This window comes from Chelonia mydas, chromosome 2, assembly GCF_015237465.2.
Source record: "Chelonia mydas isolate rCheMyd1 chromosome 2, rCheMyd1.pri.v2, whole genome shotgun sequence".
Classification (NCBI taxonomy): Eukaryota; Metazoa; Chordata; order Testudines; family Cheloniidae; genus Chelonia; species Chelonia mydas.
The window spans coordinates 54,427,407-54,445,679 of NC_057850.1; the positions used below are offsets into that span (position 1 = coordinate 54,427,407).

The following is an 18,273-nucleotide window of genomic DNA, read 5'->3' on the forward strand; positions in this document are numbered from 1 at the left end:
GGTTTTAACAATTCGGCAGTTATATGATGCACCCTGATCAGCTACTACCTTGGTGGGAAATAATGGGTCTAGCCTAAAATGTGAAGCAACTAAAGGTGTAGAGTGCCAAGGGTTAAACTATTTGCTGCAGTAGGCTGTTATTATTCTTCGAACCAGTCTGAGCTCTGCTCATTTTCTTCCTGCCAAGGATTTTGCTACATTATATAACTTAATTTTAAAACATTCATTTGACTCTGTGTGATACCATACATACTTAGAGTGATCTTTGCCAGGGTACTGGCAGCGTATTTCATTTTCGAGCTTATTTTTTTTCAACTTCAAATACATCTCAGGAAATAAATTACTTGACCTATTAGAGAAAAAGGAGATAAAAACTCTTATTAAATTTTATACGTACAAAACTCATGGTGAAATTTTTGTTAAAATTTGAATTCCTTTTTCAGCTGCTTCCTGCTTTTAGTAACCCACTTAGTACCTCCTTGTCCTTGGGCTATAAATTTACTGATTTAAAGTTTCCCATGTTTCTTCAATTTTTTTAAAGGGGCCTTTATTGCCTTCCTATTGAAAAAAACATTACTAGAGTAGAATTGCTTGTTCTCAAATTTTGCCATTAGCCAACATATTGTTCAAAATTTAAATTGAGTTGCTGATCTCAGTCAAGTTTCTCGTGGACAAGTGTCCAAATCATAAAATGCACTGTTACATTTTCCTTTGTTGGCAGATACAGCAGGGTGAAGAAGGACTGACAGCATGAAGACTGAATTACCTTCTTGGCCCTTCCAGCTGAGGACTGAGGCATAGTTTGGAGCAGTATGAAGAAACTTGCACTGTTCCTGCCTATGCTGTATTACCTTACAAACAGAGGTTCTCATTCTCCAAGGCTACCAATTTGCCATTTCCCCACAAATACTAGGATTTACCAAAGAAACCAGCAACAACAAACAAAAAAACAAAACAAAAAAAACCCCTGTAGTTCTCTGGGGTGCTCATCCTCTCAATAAGGTCTGATCCTGTGAAGTGCTGAGTGCCCTCAACTCCTGTTTCTAATCTAGATTGGATTATTCCTCAGTGGTTTTATAATCTATGTTGCTATATTCAATGTTAAATAATATTAATAAATTGATAAAAGATAGCAGAATATCAAGTCAGTTTGTTTTAAATATGTTGTGAATAATTTAAGAGTAGGTCCTAATTCTACCACACTAAAAATAAAAATAAAAAAAGTTCACTCCAAAGTTTCATTTTTAGTCCAGAAGCTAGGTAGAGTAAACAAATGGCATTCCACATTTTCACATCAATAAATCTTCTACCCCATCCTTAACCCTCACCCCCCTATTTTTCCAGTCATCTCTCATCTGTATCATCTTCTGTGCAAATTCTAATACAGGACCTTCTGTTCCATTTTTATGTATATTCCTTTTCCTTTTGATACAATGACTAGTCATTCCTTGTATTGATTTAAGTCTTATAGTACACCTTTGTGATGGGGTTATTTATTTATCTACAGGATTCTAAAACATTGTATCTCTTGTCTTTGTTCTTATTATTTCTTTTGTCAACAGCATTGTCATGGCCAAAATTATTCCTGTTATGATATTCTAGTGCTGTGGTTTGAATTTATGTTAGAACAAGTTCTGGCAGTTCAAATCTGTTTGAGACTCAAAAAATGCGTCTCCAAGTTCACCTAAACCACGTGTTACAGTTATATGTTTAATATTAATATAGAAACTCACTGAAGCTCAAAGCAAGGAGCAAGAATAATAGAAAAATATATGAAAGTCAAAAGCAACAACAGAAGAGTAAGAAAAATGTTAAAAGTGAACTGTGACAAGACACTCGGAAGATAGTGAAAGCTTCTTAAAAATATAGTTCTTTATGAAGGAGTGCAATGCATTTTGGGATCTAAACATCCAAAACAGAAACCAGTAACTGATATCCTAAATAGTGACAGAGAAAACATATATACATACATATTACATAGGCATCAGCTATCAGCAATGTCTGGTCAACAATTAAAAACAACCATTGTATTTGCATAGTTCAAAAGTAAAAAGATTATTAATTCAGTTTTCCTGGTGACATTCTCAAAAGTGCAGACTGAAGAGCAACTGAACAAACTTTGTAAAAAATTACTGAACTGGCAGCCAACCCAAAAGATCTCAAATCAATCTAACAGAATCATTGTATGTCTGTCTGACCAAAGCCTCCAAAAGGGAAGACCATTTCCATTAAGAGATTTTAGGAAACCACTCAGTACGATGGCCAATACTGAAATGGGATAGTAAATGATTTATGTGATTGTAAGGAATTATGGAGGCTTTCCTCTAGGCTACCAGTTCAAATCTAGCCCAGAGTAACAGCAAATTAATGTCTGGCATCTAATGCCCACTTGGCAGCCTGTATGAAATGAGTTGATATCAGTATAGTTCTCAACAGATGAATCGCCACATTACAAAAACAAACACCCCTGGAATCCTTGTTGGCAGTCTTAGCAAAGATAAAATGGACATGGATTTCTCACCCCTTCATGCCTAGAATGAAGTATGTTGGTGAGGCGGTGTAGGTAAATCTGTACTTTTGCTCTACCCCACTTTACCTGTTCTGTGAACTAGAGGACTTTAATCTCTCCAGGCAGTTGTCAGTTTGGTATACTTCACATAAGAAATATAACAATCAATACTGACATACCAAAAGACATATCAGAAAGACTTGAACACGGAGTACCTTTGTTCCCCTGTCCACCTACAGAGCAGGTTAGGCAGGGCTCAGAAACAGACAATTCAATATCATGTAAGAAAGGAAAGGGAGGATCACAGATCTGCACAATTTACTGAGTGATGTATCATTTTAGTGCCACACATGGAATCGTGTTTGGAAGATACCACTGCTTTCCCGCCCCCCGGCAAGTCAAGAATGAGCCAAGCCCGAGGAGCCTCGCAGAGTCCATTGGTATATTCAACCCTCGCAAAGGGGGTGCAAGCTCAAGGAGCCTGGTGGAGCAAGTGGCAAGACAATTTTAATACTGCACAATCTACTGTGAGCAGTATCTCACTTTGGCAACTCATATGGGCATAGCTTACTTTGTAGGCGAAGCTTAGAAGAGTAAGACCATCTTCCCTAACTCACCCCTGTGTTTGGTCAGGTATTTTCACACATGCAGCAAAATAATTAGAAGCCCTTTTTGTAGTATAAATAAAGACTTTTCAATTAAAATACAAGTTTGGAGCCAAATTTTGCCGCAGCAGGAACAGATAGTAGGAGCAAAGTTATTTGCAGGTGTCCTCTGCTGCTGGGATCCTGTTGGCCAGGGCAACCATGGAGTAGGGAATATGTGGTTGAATATTCAGAAAGCACCCCTGGCTAGTGGATGCTGTTGCCTGTGTTAGCTGTCTGGAAAGCTCTGGTAAATTACCAAGCATGAGTGCCAGCCCCCTTTTTAGAATTGCTGTCAATACTAGATAGAGATCCTTCCCTGTTAGTGCATGGGAGATATGGGGCAGAGGATCTGGACTAAGGCTCTCTAGATCTTCCCAATGGTGTGCCCCAGAGGGAAGGCTCTAGCCCTGAGAATTTTAAAATCTCGTGGGATGCCATGTCATATTGTGAACTAAATTTCATACAATTCATCACCCGAGTTGCAGAAAAATAGTTCAGGACCTCAAAATAATGAATTCTGTCATTTCCAATAGAACAGTGAAGGGAGAATTATGAATGAACCTTTTAAAAATACCTATGTGGCGGGAGATTGCCCTTCTACAAAATGAAAGCAGCATGCTTCTGTTTCAATGGCCCAATCCTGAAACCCAGACCTTTCATTTTCAATTTACTTAAATTGACAATTGAAAAAGGTTTGAAAACGTAGCCTGGGCCTTTCAATTTGATAGATTTCAGCTGTGACATTATATACGCTATCCAACCCAATTTTTTGTTGTTGCTTTTTTAATTGAAATTTTGAAATGAAAAATAATTGATTGAAACAAAGCAGTTGAAGGACGCATTAAAACATCTCTCATGTGTCAAAAATGCTGCTCATTAAGCACACTCTCTGGTTGTGATGCAAATCATCCCAAAACTTTACATGATACAGGATACTTTAAAATGGTAAAACGTGTAGGCATGATTCAGAATAATGCGCACACCAAACAAGTTCTGTGTAATGTGTATACCGTTGTTAAGTGTAACATATAGTATGTTACAAATACAATTTGCTTATGGAATGCTTTCTTATAACAGATATAAAAAATCACCATCTATGATAAGAAGTGACAATTTATCACAAAATAATATCAACCTTTACCTTCTAATAAAGTCTATATAAACAGTGGAACAATGCAGCCATCAAACATTATGTATCAGACAGCAACAAGAAGCAGTGCTTTGTAAGATACAACTCTGCCTACATTTTCCTCCTTAATGTCACTGTAAACAGGATCTCTTTACCTGCTTTTAAACTTACTTAGGAAGCAAAAGATGGCCTTCCATACAGCTGAGTTGCTCAATTAAATAACAGGTGAAAAGAAATTAATCAAAGGATCTTTAAAACCTTATAAGCTGTAAAACTAGCTAGCAAAGGGCCCTTACTACTATTGAAAATTAAGATTGTGTGATCCCTAAATAGCCTAACCAGTAAGCTATCAAATAGCCAATCCACAGGCTATATTACTGTATGGTAATATGGGAAGAGGGAGTGAAAGAGGGGGAAAAGGGTATGGAATATACCCTCTAGAGCACAGGTGCAGAAATTAACAAATGGAGTTCAGCTTGTCCATTTTACTTTAAAGAGGTCCAAACCAAAATCTATTTGGCTCAGAATGACAGCATCATACCAGTGATTGATTCTTAACTCAACTATCTGCATATCATACTTATTCTTATTCTTGATATAACAGATTTTTTTCATATAAGCAGAAATCACAATGTTTTACTGACTACTCAGAAATTCCCCAGATGGAACCACCTTTTTTGCAGCAGGTGTTATTAATAAAAATGCCAGTTATTGTGTTACTAATTTTGGATGCCTTAAAGAAAAGTTTGATTTTACTGGTGATCTCACATGTTATAAAAGAATTAATAAAAGCTTAAGAAATATTTTTGGTTTTCTCCATATCTAACAAAAAAAACAATGTAGAAGGACATACAATACTGGATATATAAATACGTAACATCAAAAATATGTATTGGTCCTCTTTTTCAGGCCCAATACTGAAAAATCTGAGTGTCTGCTGAGAGACGCAATGGGAGCTGAGCGTACTCAAACCATTACAGGATCAGGCTCTTATACAGCAAGTCAGTAGAAGATTAAAGTAGATACTGGTTTTGTAGCTAAACAAATATATTCACCAAAATTCTGAATAAGTCACTTCAAGCAAATTGACATTCAAATTCTCATTTACATTGGTGCAAATGCACAGCGACTCAACTGAAATCAAGTAGGATATGCCACGCCCTTTCTTAGGTATAGGACCTGAAGAAGCTCAGGGGCAAAGATGTCTTTACATTACCTTGAGACACCCTCACCCGGGTCAGGATCCAGATCAACCTCCAGGAGAGATCAGAGCAGCCTCAGGGCTGATATAATTTATGTCTGACTGTGCACATCCATAAGGGACTGATCAGGTAATTCAGGCTTGCCAGCTCACACACACACACCCCCCCTAATCATGCTTCCTTTTCTCCAGCCATGCCTTCTATACTGGGGGTTACCTTTTGAGGGTGGCATAGAGCTACTACGTTGGCTCCCATTTCCTGGAGATTCCTCCTATGCTGAAGAGTATAGTTAGGAAGATGGCTTTGTGGCACAAAAGAGCTGTAGCACAACAGTGAATTAGGTCTATTAGTTACTCTGGATTTACACTAGTGTAACAGGGTGGAATTTGGCCCAGAATGTCCCTTTTCTTATAAAGAATAAGTTTTAGGTAAAGTTATGCTTTGTGCTAAGGAGCCAATTGAGGAAACTATATGCTCCATATGTGTGAGTTGCTAAAATGAAGGATAACATTCTGAACAAGATAACTGCATTACAATCTTGTCCAACACCTTAATATTTTTTATGTGTATGAGGTGAGCCGCTGGTATGCATCAGTGAGAGAGGAGGAGAGGGACAGGGAACTGAGCACCAGACAACGAATAGCCCTTTTAAATGCTTTTTTCCTGTCAAACCTTCAGAGACAGTGAAATGATGGGAAGTGTAGACTGTTACAAAAGACCATTTTAAAGCTTTTCTATCATTTCTCTCACAATAAAAAAGGAAAAATCAACACTATCTTGTTCATGATATTCTATCAACACCTGGATATAATTGAATGTTTCAGATTTCTCTTGGGCATGTTGCAAAAGCTCCAAAATAGTACTTTTAAGGGACATGGGAATTATTTAGTGCTTTATATTTTTCTCCAATGACTCTTCAGTGAATCCCAAAATCAAGAGATTCAGGAACCTGGAAAACTGTTTAATACAATCAATCTGGCTCACGCAATGAGTTTTCAGAAACTCAATTAATAATATGGATGACACTTTAAAATACTTTATTAGCTTCATAATACAGATGGAAATGACAGTAACTCTAAAATACATATTATACACTCAACAGTACAAAAAAGACAGTGTTTGATAGCTATATAATGAAATTTCCCACATTAGCATGGAGATGGGGTATTATTGACCATAGCAAATGTGAAAACTAACTTGAAGAATTATGTTATTTTTGCTGCACAGTATATGTTGAATAAAATACGTGAACCTATTTCTCATGCCAACTACCAGGAATGGAAGCCAGTATCATAGACTGCACCATAAACTGTTCTTCTGTTATTTAGGTTGCAAGCACCAGTAGGCCCCAAAACTTGACCTGGTATCTGTGTGTGAAATCTAGATAATCCTTTGCTCTTCCCCCCGCCTATGCGACAATGTTTTTACCTTTGGAAAAGAATCGGTGTGCTTTAGCATGCCCTGATAAGGCCCTCCATAATTCCCAAATGTCATTGTGATCACCAACCCTACAATAACAAACCAGCCCACTCCACGTGTGGTCACGAGGTTCAGGCCCGGAACTCAGCAAGGTAACACATTTCCTGTGCAAAGCTTCCCCTCTCTTGTTACCAGAGCAAGTAGAGTTTAGAGTCGTGGGAATGCGTTGGCCCTTCTCTCGATATGCCAGTGCCCTGCTTTCTCCCTGTGCTCCACGTTAAACGCCTCGTGGGCCGCCTGCGGCCCAGCCCCCCCGCAACCTGCAGCGGCACCCTTCCAAAATGGATTTCTGCAGCTCGCCCAGAGGCGCGTGACCCGCCCCCTCAGGAAACCATTGTTCTCCCTCGCGCAGCCAGAGCCACTTTTTGCGTTTGCACTTGGCGCCGCTTCCAAGAAGCCCGAGCCAAGCCGGCGGCGGCGGCGGCTCCTGGGGCGCTGGGCCGGGAAGCCGACTGCCCCTGTGCTAAGCGAGGGCAGCGGCGTGGCGGGGGAGGGGCGCTCAGTTACTCCCGGCTCACAAGTGAAACTTACCTGCTGCTGGGCACAGCGGCGGCTCCGTTGCCTCTCGCGTCGCAGCTCGGCAAGTCAGGGCGGCGGCGGCATCCCCCGGGAACGGCTCCCGCCAACCCCCAGGGGGCCCCTCGTCCTGCTCGGGCCGCGGGAGCTGGGTTGGTTTCGCTGGCAAAGCCTTTACCATATGCTCGAGCGGGGGATATTAACTTTGCTCAATGGCGACAGGGCACCAGGCTGAGCCCGAGCATCAGATCGATTTACTAAACAAACTGAAACGTGGGTGGGGATGTTAAACAGTAACCAGCCGCCTCAAGGAAAACTGAAAGCGGCTCCTGCTGGCTCGGCTGCTCCCACGGCCCGGGCCCTTTCCGCGGGCGGGGCAGCCCCAGCGCCTCGGGGGAAGCGGCTTTCTCGGCCCCAGGGGGTGCTCCTGGCCGCGAGGCCGAGGCGAGAAGCGCTGCACGAAAACCCCATGCTGGGCCCGTTCCCTGGCTCACGTGGCGGGCGTGCACCTGCCAAGCGCCTGCTTGCCCCGCCGCACCCAGGGGTAGCCCGGCAGGCTTGGTGGGCAGTCAGTGGCGCCATTGTTCTGAGAGGGCACCCCCCCAACTGAGCCATTCTCCCCACTGGCAACACGGCACATAGCCATGCAGTGGGGCTAGAAAGCGATTGGATTTAAAGGCCAGCCTCGAACCTGGCACGCGTACACTTTTCCCGCCCTCCTGGCTGGGGACTATCCCACTGCCCCCTCCAACCCCTAGTCAATAAGATCCCCTTTACAAATTCAAGACAGCAGTACTGAAGGTACTTTCAGCTTTTCCTGCTGAGCTAGCAGGGCAAAGGCAGAGCAGCACTCCCCATCATGGCAGCGTGATCACACTAAACTGGAGACCCAGGGCAGGCTGAGTGGCATCGTGCCTAGCATATAGAAAAGGGATGGATCCTAGTTGCTACTTTCATCATCCCTATATGGATCATGGAAGTTTGACACACAAAGGTGCTCGAGGACTTCAGTGAAGAGAAAGATGTTTGTTTCCCCAGCCCAATACACAAATAACTCATCAGTCATTTCGAGATATTTTCTCCCTTGACTGTTTATTTGCACTGAAATAAATACTTTTATTCCGCCTAGCAACCCTGGCGTGTGAGGGGAACATTCCTACTATCACAAGTGTTTAGCACTGGGACCCAAGACATCTAGGTGAAGTTTCTCTCTACAATGCTCTCTGGTCTCTTTCAAGCCACCGATGTGATTTTTATAGATAAGACACAAAACACGCAAGCACAAACTCCTAAATAACAGTGTGATCCTCGGAATTAATAGGAACAAGTCAAACATGCTACTAACCCCGTGCAGTCATTTAATCTCCTTAAATGTTCCCCTCCCGGATTGTTCTGCAGTAACAATGTCCTTGTACATCAAAGGGCTGAATCTTTCTCTCTTGGATCAGAAGTTTACTCAGCTTACTTCCAGTTTCATTGAATCTCTTTTTGAATGCATCGTTTTTAGAACAAATTGAGTTGTTTTTTCTTAAAAAACCCTGGACAACAGTAAAGTATCATAACTAAAACATCTCAATTCCCTCTATCAAGGATACTAGTTAGATGGAACTTCAGCTGCTTACCCAGAGCACCTCGGAGAGACTGTGGCACAAGGAAGTAGCCATTAAATAACAACAGACATTGTTCTGCGAAATTGCAATTTTGCAGATTTATTTCAAATAATAATTAACGGCTAGCCTATCATGGAACCAAATTCTCCCTTCAGTCACACCCGTTACGGCCGCTTTGACATCAAGAAGATACACATAATCGTCTTGATGCAAAATATCGAAGGGTTTCTATAGCATCGTTCATTGTGGGGTCGCACGGGTGTGACTGAAAACAGGATATGGCAATCTGTTACCAGGCAAGAAAGAGGTCTTCTTATTGAGTTCCTGGGGGAAAAGGTCTTCCTAAGAAAGGAAGATTCGGGGCGTTCCTTTAGCTTGTCTTTGTTAGCACTTCTGTATCCCATCACAATAAATATGAATGGACCTGTGATTTTTTATTGGCACTGTCACAACAGAGAAAACAACCAGTTTCAAGTAAAAGCGTGAAAATATGGTTATTGTTCCACCCTTTCTCTAGTATTTGAATGAGATCAAGGATTATTGGTTTACACAGTGAGGAAATCGGCAAGGTTGCTCTATGTTCTTACTGTTCGGATCGTGCCAAGCCTTTTTTCTCGTTGTGACACTAATTCATTAATAGCGTTCTGCATGAAAATCCTGAATCAAAATATTAGAGGCATTCGACTTTTACTTTGAATGCATTGGACGTTATATGGCTATTTAACCATTTAGTAAACTTTATTAATAACCAGAAATAATTATCCAGTTATGCAGCAAGGAAGATGTAAATAGCTCCCAAGAACTCGAGTGTCATTTTAAAGGGTATTTTTTAAAAGGCCAGAAAAACTCACTCTGGAAGATTTTACGCTGGTGTATGCTGTCCCTATCCTGCCGCAGACAAAATGCTAGGGATTCTGCATGCCAGGGTAATATTAACAATGAAATAAATGCAAGTGCTGCTCGTTTAAATGCAGTTTGTGGTAATTTGCAGAAGCAAGTGGCCAGTTTGAAAAGTATCTGCTACTGACTGAAAGCTGCAAACCACATCTGATAATCTAAACCAGTCGTGTGATGCCAGTTATTAATGGTCATTTATGTTATATGAATAAAGGGAGCGGACATGATTTGTTTTCTCTCCAAATTAGCATGGAATTTTTACAGTGAAGCCACTTGGTCACCAGAGGCAAATCTTTATCACAAGGTAGAGATGCAAATTGACTTAATAATTGTTACGAAGTTGTAAATGAATCGAACAATTTCAGGGGATACAAACTTCCAGGGTAATCACTCTGCTGGAAAAAACAATGGGAATGGCTGCTACTTTGTATCAAAACTAAATGTCTTGTAGAAGATGAGATGGAATGTCTTTGATAAGCTGTGAATATTTGTGCATAGTGAATATTTCTCGACACACAAGGCCACATTTGATTTCAACTTAATGTCACTCACGGTTTTCATTTCTACTTTAGTTTCTTGTCAGAATAGTTTTACGATCTGCTGCCTATTTTCGTTGCCATTTCGTTAAGAAGCTGTAGGGGGGAGGTGGCATCTTGATGGTAGCCTCCCTGGCCATTCTACCTTTACTAAGTTATTTTCACGTGTCACTTTCAAAATAAAATCATTGTGATCGCAAAAGAGCCACCGTGCCAAGAAACCGGAGCAGATCGCGTCCCTGGGCGGCCTTTTTGGTGTGCCTCAAAGGCCAGGCACCTGCGTCTTGTACTTATGTCGATCGTGGGGAAATTTGTGGGGAGTGGAGGCTATCGTGAGTGCAGTAGGAGAGTAAAAGTGATGATGGCACGATATGGCCCTATAGACTTGTCGTCTCCTCAAGTGGAATCCATGATCCCTCTCCCCTCCCCACTATCTCTAACTACATCACCCAGCCAGGTACGGAGGGCTTGGGAGGTTGGACTGAACGTCGGGAGCCAAGCCGCAGTAGCCCTTTGCGGTGTTACACAAGCTGATGAGGGTTTCCAGGTTCGCAGCACAGCCCCCTGGGTTAGACCCTTTCCTAGCGAATCCCCCAAACGCTCTGCTGCCGGGGGCTCTGGGTGGAGGCACTTGTAGGAGAGCCAAGAATGAATGTGCAGCTCCCCGGCGTCCCCTGTCCAGCAACTCACTCCATCATCGCCCCTTAAAAGGGCGGCTGCCATCCACTTTTTAAAACGATCGTTTATTTTCGCAGGTCTGCCGCGAGAAGTGGCTGTTTTCCTGCCCGGACAAGCGCTCGCATTTTGCTTGTGACCTCAACCGGGGGAGCTTACTGAGCTCCTCAGAAAGGGGGCAGGAGTCCTGCTCACCTATCGGACTAGCCTTTGCATGGGTGCTTAGCCGCTTCTTGTGTTTTAACTCCAGGATCATTAACCTCCAGGTGAAGCTGTAAATGAATCGAACAATTTCAGGGGATACAAACTTCCAAGGTAATCACTCTGTTGGAAAAAAACAATGGGAATGGCTGCTGTCGGTGCACTGATCCTCCCGCTTCCCTGGGCTGTTTTTTCCTGTTACCGATCCATCCCTGGGAAATCATTCACCGGGGCTGGGCACGGTTTATCTCAGTGTAGGCGATTCTCTTACAAAACCTTGAATTCTTCACAGGAGCCTCTACTATTTGTTAACACACAGAGCTGTGGAAGGAGCCCCAAGTGCCATGTAAACGGCTGACAGGAACCGCAGCCACCTAGGGTCACGGATTGCTGCTGGTTTGAAAAGTGCAATACAGGAAATGATCAGGACCAAACCGGTTCAAAGAGACAATTATTTTTGTTTAGTTAGTTGAAACCATAAATAGAAACCCTTGTTTAACCTAGTAGGTTCTTTGGGAGCGTTCAGTTTTGCTGATTCCAGAGCACTTGGGATCCTGATACAAGCCCTTCTGTGTTTTCTTACCCAGAAAAAAAAATTAAGTCTGGGCTATTTGTACAAATGCTGTAAACCTTTTTAGAATATAAACCTTTTTAGAATATGCAGCCCCTAAACCACTTTGAGCTGTTTTCAAGTACTACATTAGAAACGCTGTTTTCTGTAAAGGTCCCTTACTAAAGTATTAATTGCCAGGATCCATGAAAGATTTGCAGATTTTATGATCATTTATGGTACGTGCAATAAAAACCAGGTGATAGGAGCAGACTGGTTCAAGGTGTAATGCAAAGATGTACTAGGTGCCCTTGGCAACTATCTGTGGGTGCTGTTTGTATTTGCAGAACACACCCTTCTCTGCAATGAACACTTCTGCAGCCTTACCTGGGGTTTGGGTTGTTCATTTCCAGAGCCCTAGACAGCCACACAATGGAGCCATAGATTTCAGGCAAAGGGAATCAAATGATTCGAAACCAGTTCCAGTCCCCAGAATATTTCAAATTCAAGTTAGATCATTAAATTTGAAGAAAAGGAAACTTCAGCGTGAATTATACGATTCCCCCTTCTTTAATAAACAAGCTGTGTGTAGTAACTTTGAGTATTAAAATCTTCAGTGCTCCTTCGCCCCACTTTAATACAGAAATTGCATTATTGCACTTCTACCAAAAAAACAACCACAACAACAACAAAAACGCCACCCCGATTCTGAACCCCTCAAAGCCTAGACACAGACTCCCCAAAGGATAGGACAATACTACAAGGATCTTGTTCTCACAAGAAAGGACGCTGGTGATCTTAAATGCATATTTTGAAGATTATGCTAATGCCTGCAGATTACAAGAGTTTATTGTACCAACACCGAAACAAAACAGTCTCAGGTCTTATGGTAATTGGTATTCGTATTTTTTAAGATTAATTTAGAATCTCTATTTTCCAGCATTAGCAGCAGCTATGGAGGGGGAACCAGCCATTCCCTTCTCACCCTCCCCATTTTCTAACGTTATGAACTTTGAAAGTTGTAATTGTCACAAGACAGTTAATTGACTCCACTTCAACGCAGTGCAGTTAGTTAAAGTGTGACAAAGAACCAAATGTGCCAGAGCACGCAAACTTCAAGGTATTCGGAAACCTATACATGCCACCTAGTGGGCACAACAGAAAACGATATGCCAGCTTTCTCAAGCTCCCCAGATACTGCTCTATAGCTCCTCTTCCAGGCACACACATCAATAGCGTTCTGTCTAAGGTAAGTTAAATACCTGCTTAAAAGGGCACATCTTTATCATACCTTGCCATTGATTTCATTCTAGGATCAAAAACAAAGAGGAAGAAGCCCCAGTTCATAGTTTTCTCCATGGGAGAGTGAGGGGAGCAGAAAGGAAGAAGGGAGGGGTTTCTAGCTCTAGAGATAGATACAGATAGAAATATAGATAGAAATGTACAAAGTCACACTCTATCTATATCTATCTATGGATAAATTTACAGTCACAGTGTGTAGGAAAGCTATACAATATGACCTACAATGTAATAGAACCACTGAATCCTGTAATTTCCTGTAATAGCAGTTATAACGGTTAAAAAAGAAAGCAAAACCCTGCAGTAGTGTAACAAAGTTATCCATTCTCCGGGGGCTGCAGAAGGAAACAGATTATTGGTCATTTAGATACACTCTCATAAATAGACTGTAAAACAGACTGAGGCCTCAGACCTGAAAGCATTTAAGTGTATGCCTAACTTCACCCATGTCAGTACTTCTGTTTGTTTCTTCCCCAGAAAAAAGTGTGGCTTCAGATGATGGAAATAATGGGGTCAAATTCTCATCTAGCATAACTATCATTAATATTAATAGCAGTGAAGTACTTGCATGGAGAATAGATCCATCACTTTTTTTACTAGATGCCCCACAATGCCAAATACTGTCCCTTGGAGTAGTATTAATGAAGTAACATACCCATATAGTTTTATATAGAGAAGGACTATGGTGGAAGCAATTCTTCAGATAAAAGCAACTACAAATAATATTTAGATATAATTTGTTGATACTGTGGCTTCATGCAAGGAAGTCAATACAAACCAAATGGTATGGAGTATTTTATATAGCTGTGTGAACAATAAAATCCACAACATTAATTCAAAACATTTCGCAAAATATATATATATATATTAATTAAAATATTTGAATAGGTTTTTTTTCAAATTGCAAAATTGCACACAATTTTGTACAATTATCTTTATTTTAAATGCTTCAATATTTGATTTCTGAAAACATTGGCAATGCCATCTGCCAGAGATTATGTATTGTTTAGCCAGTCTAAAGACTTGTAGCTTTGTGTTCACTTGAGCAAGCTGTAAAACACCTCATGCTCACACACAAAAGCGATCCAAAGAGCGTGCCAAATATCTTTTGGATTAGACTTATTTTCAGTATAGATAAATACCTAGTTTATCCAGTGTGGATTGCACTGAAATTAGTCAGACTGAAATGGCTCAGGTAATTCCCCCACTACTGTCCTACTCTGCAGTGGTTGCCTTTCAAACCTCCCATGATCTCCAGCTCATAGGAGTGGTGCTGGTAACTCTGGAATACCAACCCAGAGATCACTGCAACTGAACCAGAAAAAAACTGCACCAGCACAGAAGCATGGCAAAACTGCAACAGTCTGGAACAAATATTGTCAGGGATGGTGTTCACACACTGAACTATTTGTGCTTAAACTGGTTCCATTTCACTGGCTCAATTAGGAATGGTTCCTTATGTAGCATAGACATGCCTTAGAAAATTACTCTTTACTGACAGTCAAGTCCAGCATTGTCTACACTAGAGGAATTAAACTGGTGAAAGACCCTAGAATTTTTGTAGAAGATTTTGGGTCAACATACAAAAATTGCCCAAATGGTCTAGTAACCAGTTAAAACAGACTGCCATTCAGTTTAAGCTTCACTGGTTCATGTGAACCATTTTGCTGCCAGTATGGATGCCGCAAGTTGAAACAGTTCAATTTGTCTTCCCTAGCATTGTCTCGCAGCACATTTTGAAGTCTCCCAGAATGCATTGCTTCTGGGAGCTGATCTGGGAATTGTGGGATTGGCTTTACAAGTGAAACAGTTTAGAACAATACTGGTTTGGACATGGTACAAAACAGACTAATTCAGCATGACTGGAATAGATGTTGTCATAAATATAAAGGGAAGGGTAAACACCTTTAAAATCCCTCCTGGCCAGAGGAAAAACCCTTTCACCTGTAAAGGGTGAAGAAGCTAGGATAACCTCACTGGCACCTGACAAAAATGACCAATGAGGAGACAAGATATTTTCAAAGCTGGAGGGGGGAGAAACAAAGGCTCTCTCTGTTTGTGTGATGCTTTTGCTGGGAACGGAAAAGAATGGAGTCTTAGAACTTAGTAAGTAATCTAGCTAGATATGCGTTAGATTCTGTTTTGTTTAAATGGCTCATAAAATAGCTGTGCTGAATGGAATGGATATTCCTGTTTTTGTGTCTTTTTGTAACTTAAGGTTTTGCCTAGAGAGATTCTCTATGTTTTGAATCTGATTACCCTGTAAGGTATTTACCATCCTGATTTTACAGAGGTGATTCTTTTACTTTTTCTTCTATTAAAATTCTTTATTAAGAACCTGATTGCTTTTTCATTGCTCTTAAGATCCAAGAGTTGGGTCTGTGTTCACCTATGCAAATTGGTGGGGATTTTTATCAAGCCTTCCCCAGGAAAGGGGGTGTAGGGTTTGGGGAGGATTTTGGGGGGAAAGACGTTTCCAATCGGGCTCTTTCCCGGTTATATATCTGTTAGACGCTTGGTGGTGGCAGCAAATAAAGTACCAAGGGCAAAAGGTAAAATAGTTTGTACCTTGGGAAAGTTTTAACCTAAGCTGGTAAAAATAAGCTTAGGGGGTTTTCATGCAGGTCCCCACATCTGTACCCTAGAGTTTAGAGTGGGGAAGGAACCTTGACAGATGCACTAAGCTGTTTGTAATTAAATTGGTTCAATACAACCTGTTTAATTACAAAGGGTTCAGTTCTTTGGTACAGATCAGGCCTGAGTGTCAGCGATGGGCTTCATTGGTGCTGAATGTGAATTAACTGCAGACATAGACTAGGAAAACTGTTGTGCATAGTAACTGAGTAGTTTCACTTTAAATAGTTTTGGAGCCTTCTAGTGGATCTCCCATTCTAGTCTCATTGCAGAAGCCACCAAATCCTAACAGAACAACTGTATATAATGACTATGTCTGCACTGCACATTTATTTCCGCCCTTTGTAGAGCAAATACTTGTGTAGCCCCCCTAGCATTCGTATGAACAGCAGTACAGACAGTGAGGCTTAATTTAGGTGAGTAGAGTGAAGACACGCCTGACAGGTATGGGGATGTACATGAGTGTATACTCTTCAAGGCTCTCTAGTTGCCAAAGCCATGTCTCCCTATTTACACTGCTACTTTTAGTTGTGTAGTGTTCCACTGCCTACCCACTACTGGAGCCTTTTCCCGCCTCAGGAAAAGACTCTGACAGCAGGGAAAGGCTCTAGCACGGGGGAGTCAGTAAGGGAAGCAGTGTGAAAAGGCTTAATCTTTCCCTGCTGCTTCCTCCCACCAGAGCCTGTCCTCACCACAGTACAAGGCTCTGCCAGCTCCCCATATCTAGAGCCCTTCCCCACTGTAGGTAAGGACTCTGGCAGTGGGGAAAGGCTCTGGTAGAGAGTAGGCAGCAGGGAAGCAGTAGGGAAAGACTCAATCTTTCACTGCTGCTGCTCCCTGGCAGAGCCTTTCCTTGCCACCGTGAAGCCTTTCCCTGCTGCTTCCCACCCACCAGAGCACTTCAGTGACATGTGCGGATGTGGTGTGTTTTTCACTGCCACATGTAGCTACACGTACCCTGTAAGTGCTGTGTAGTGTAAACATAGCCTATATGTAGCTAGGCCTTGTATGTTTGTATAGTTAGCAAACAATTACTTGGAACTCAATTTTGTCCCTGGGGTTTCCTCATATTCTTAATGTTGTGTAGAGAGCAAAGACACACCACACCTGTTCATCAACATTTCACAAACCACAGTTAAGCTCTGTAGTATTACAGTCTTCTGCTACCATTAGTAGTATAAAACTGTTTTAATTACTAGTGTGGATGGGAAAACACAGTTACTATATAGGGGAAAGAATAGTATTTTCACAGCAGCATCTTGGTTTAATATTATTCTTTAACACAGATTGATGGGGAGCACACTCCCAGGTACATGGTCTGCTCCTCAGGTCTAACCCAGGAACGTAGGTAAGCACTTGGGTCTGAGGTTGGGGTCTGTGTGTGGAAATAAATCCTGACATATCTTTTCAGGGTCCTGAAGTGGAGACCTTTTGAGACCTATTATTCGTGCAACCTGTACGTATACAGCTGACCCACTGGAATAGAATGCAATCCCAGATTCTTCATCTGTTATCCTGCCTGACTCTAATGACAGAAGGTTGCAGTAAGAAATGAATTCCATTCTTCCCTTCCCCTGCTTCCCCTTTGAAAAGCTGAACATCACAGCATCATCTCCTGGCTCCCCACTCCATGTAGCCTTGCATAACGTAGGGAATGGAAAAGTGAGGCACGTGACCCATTAACTGTAGCTGCCTTGCATGCTACTGAAACTAAACCTTAGATGTGTTCCAGTGAAATGTACTTTTGATTAAGCTTTTCAAGGAATTTTCTATTTTTAGAAGGTCTGATGTCCTAACTACTAAACAAAAGAGACATACAAGTTACTGATCATATTGAAATGGGAAGAAAAAATATGAGGGAAAGACAAATTGTATTCATGGTTTCATAAGAGTGTCACTTATGATGCAAATAAGTACCTTTTGACTAGTATTGCTATATCATTCATGCATCTTCTGCTGCCTGAGATAACTGATTACTTTTCAATAATAGAGAATGTGTGGAACAAATTTTGAAATAAATATATAGGACCTTGTGTGTGTCTAAACTAAAATGGTGACCATAGTCACAGAGTTAGGACACTTCAGAAAGCCATTGACTATAGGTGGGAATTGATCAATGAAGCAGATAAGACACCTTCATCTCTCTGCCCAAAAAAGGAAAAATTAAATATACGTTCATTTGGTGGACTTAAGTAGAAGAAACTACAGGAAGAAAAATTACACATTTTCCTAACACCATCCCTTTATATGCAGTAGCTTTGATAATGAAAAGTGACTTACTGTGCAATAATTTTTACATCTTATATTTTGCTATAGAGTATGCATAATATAAACTCTATTTTATTTCTCTGTAAATGTCAGGAGAGCATAAATCAATAATAGAGTGGTA

At 41.3% G+C, this 18,273-nt stretch overlaps 1 protein-coding gene and 1 long non-coding RNA gene across 2 annotated transcripts in view; one reads left to right on the forward strand and one right to left on the reverse strand.

Moving 5' to 3' along the window:
- HNF4G (hepatocyte nuclear factor 4 gamma) overlaps positions 1-7,962 on the reverse strand; it is an 80,126-nt gene extending 72,164 nt beyond the window's left edge. The window contains exon 1 of the mRNA XM_037892405.2: positions 7,498-7,962. Within this exon, the coding sequence (XP_037748333.1) occupies positions 7,498-7,663 (166 nt within the window). The 5' untranslated portion in view covers positions 7,664-7,962. The remainder of the gene's footprint in view (positions 1-7,497) is intronic.
- Positions 7,963-11,286: 3,324 nt separating this feature from the next.
- LOC122464448 overlaps positions 11,287-18,273 on the forward strand; it is a 33,888-nt gene continuing 26,901 nt past the window's right edge. The window contains exons 1-2 of the long non-coding RNA XR_006288480.1: positions 11,287-11,515; positions 17,296-17,428. This is a non-coding gene — a long non-coding RNA (uncharacterized LOC122464448). The remainder of the gene's footprint in view (positions 11,516-17,295; positions 17,429-18,273) is intronic.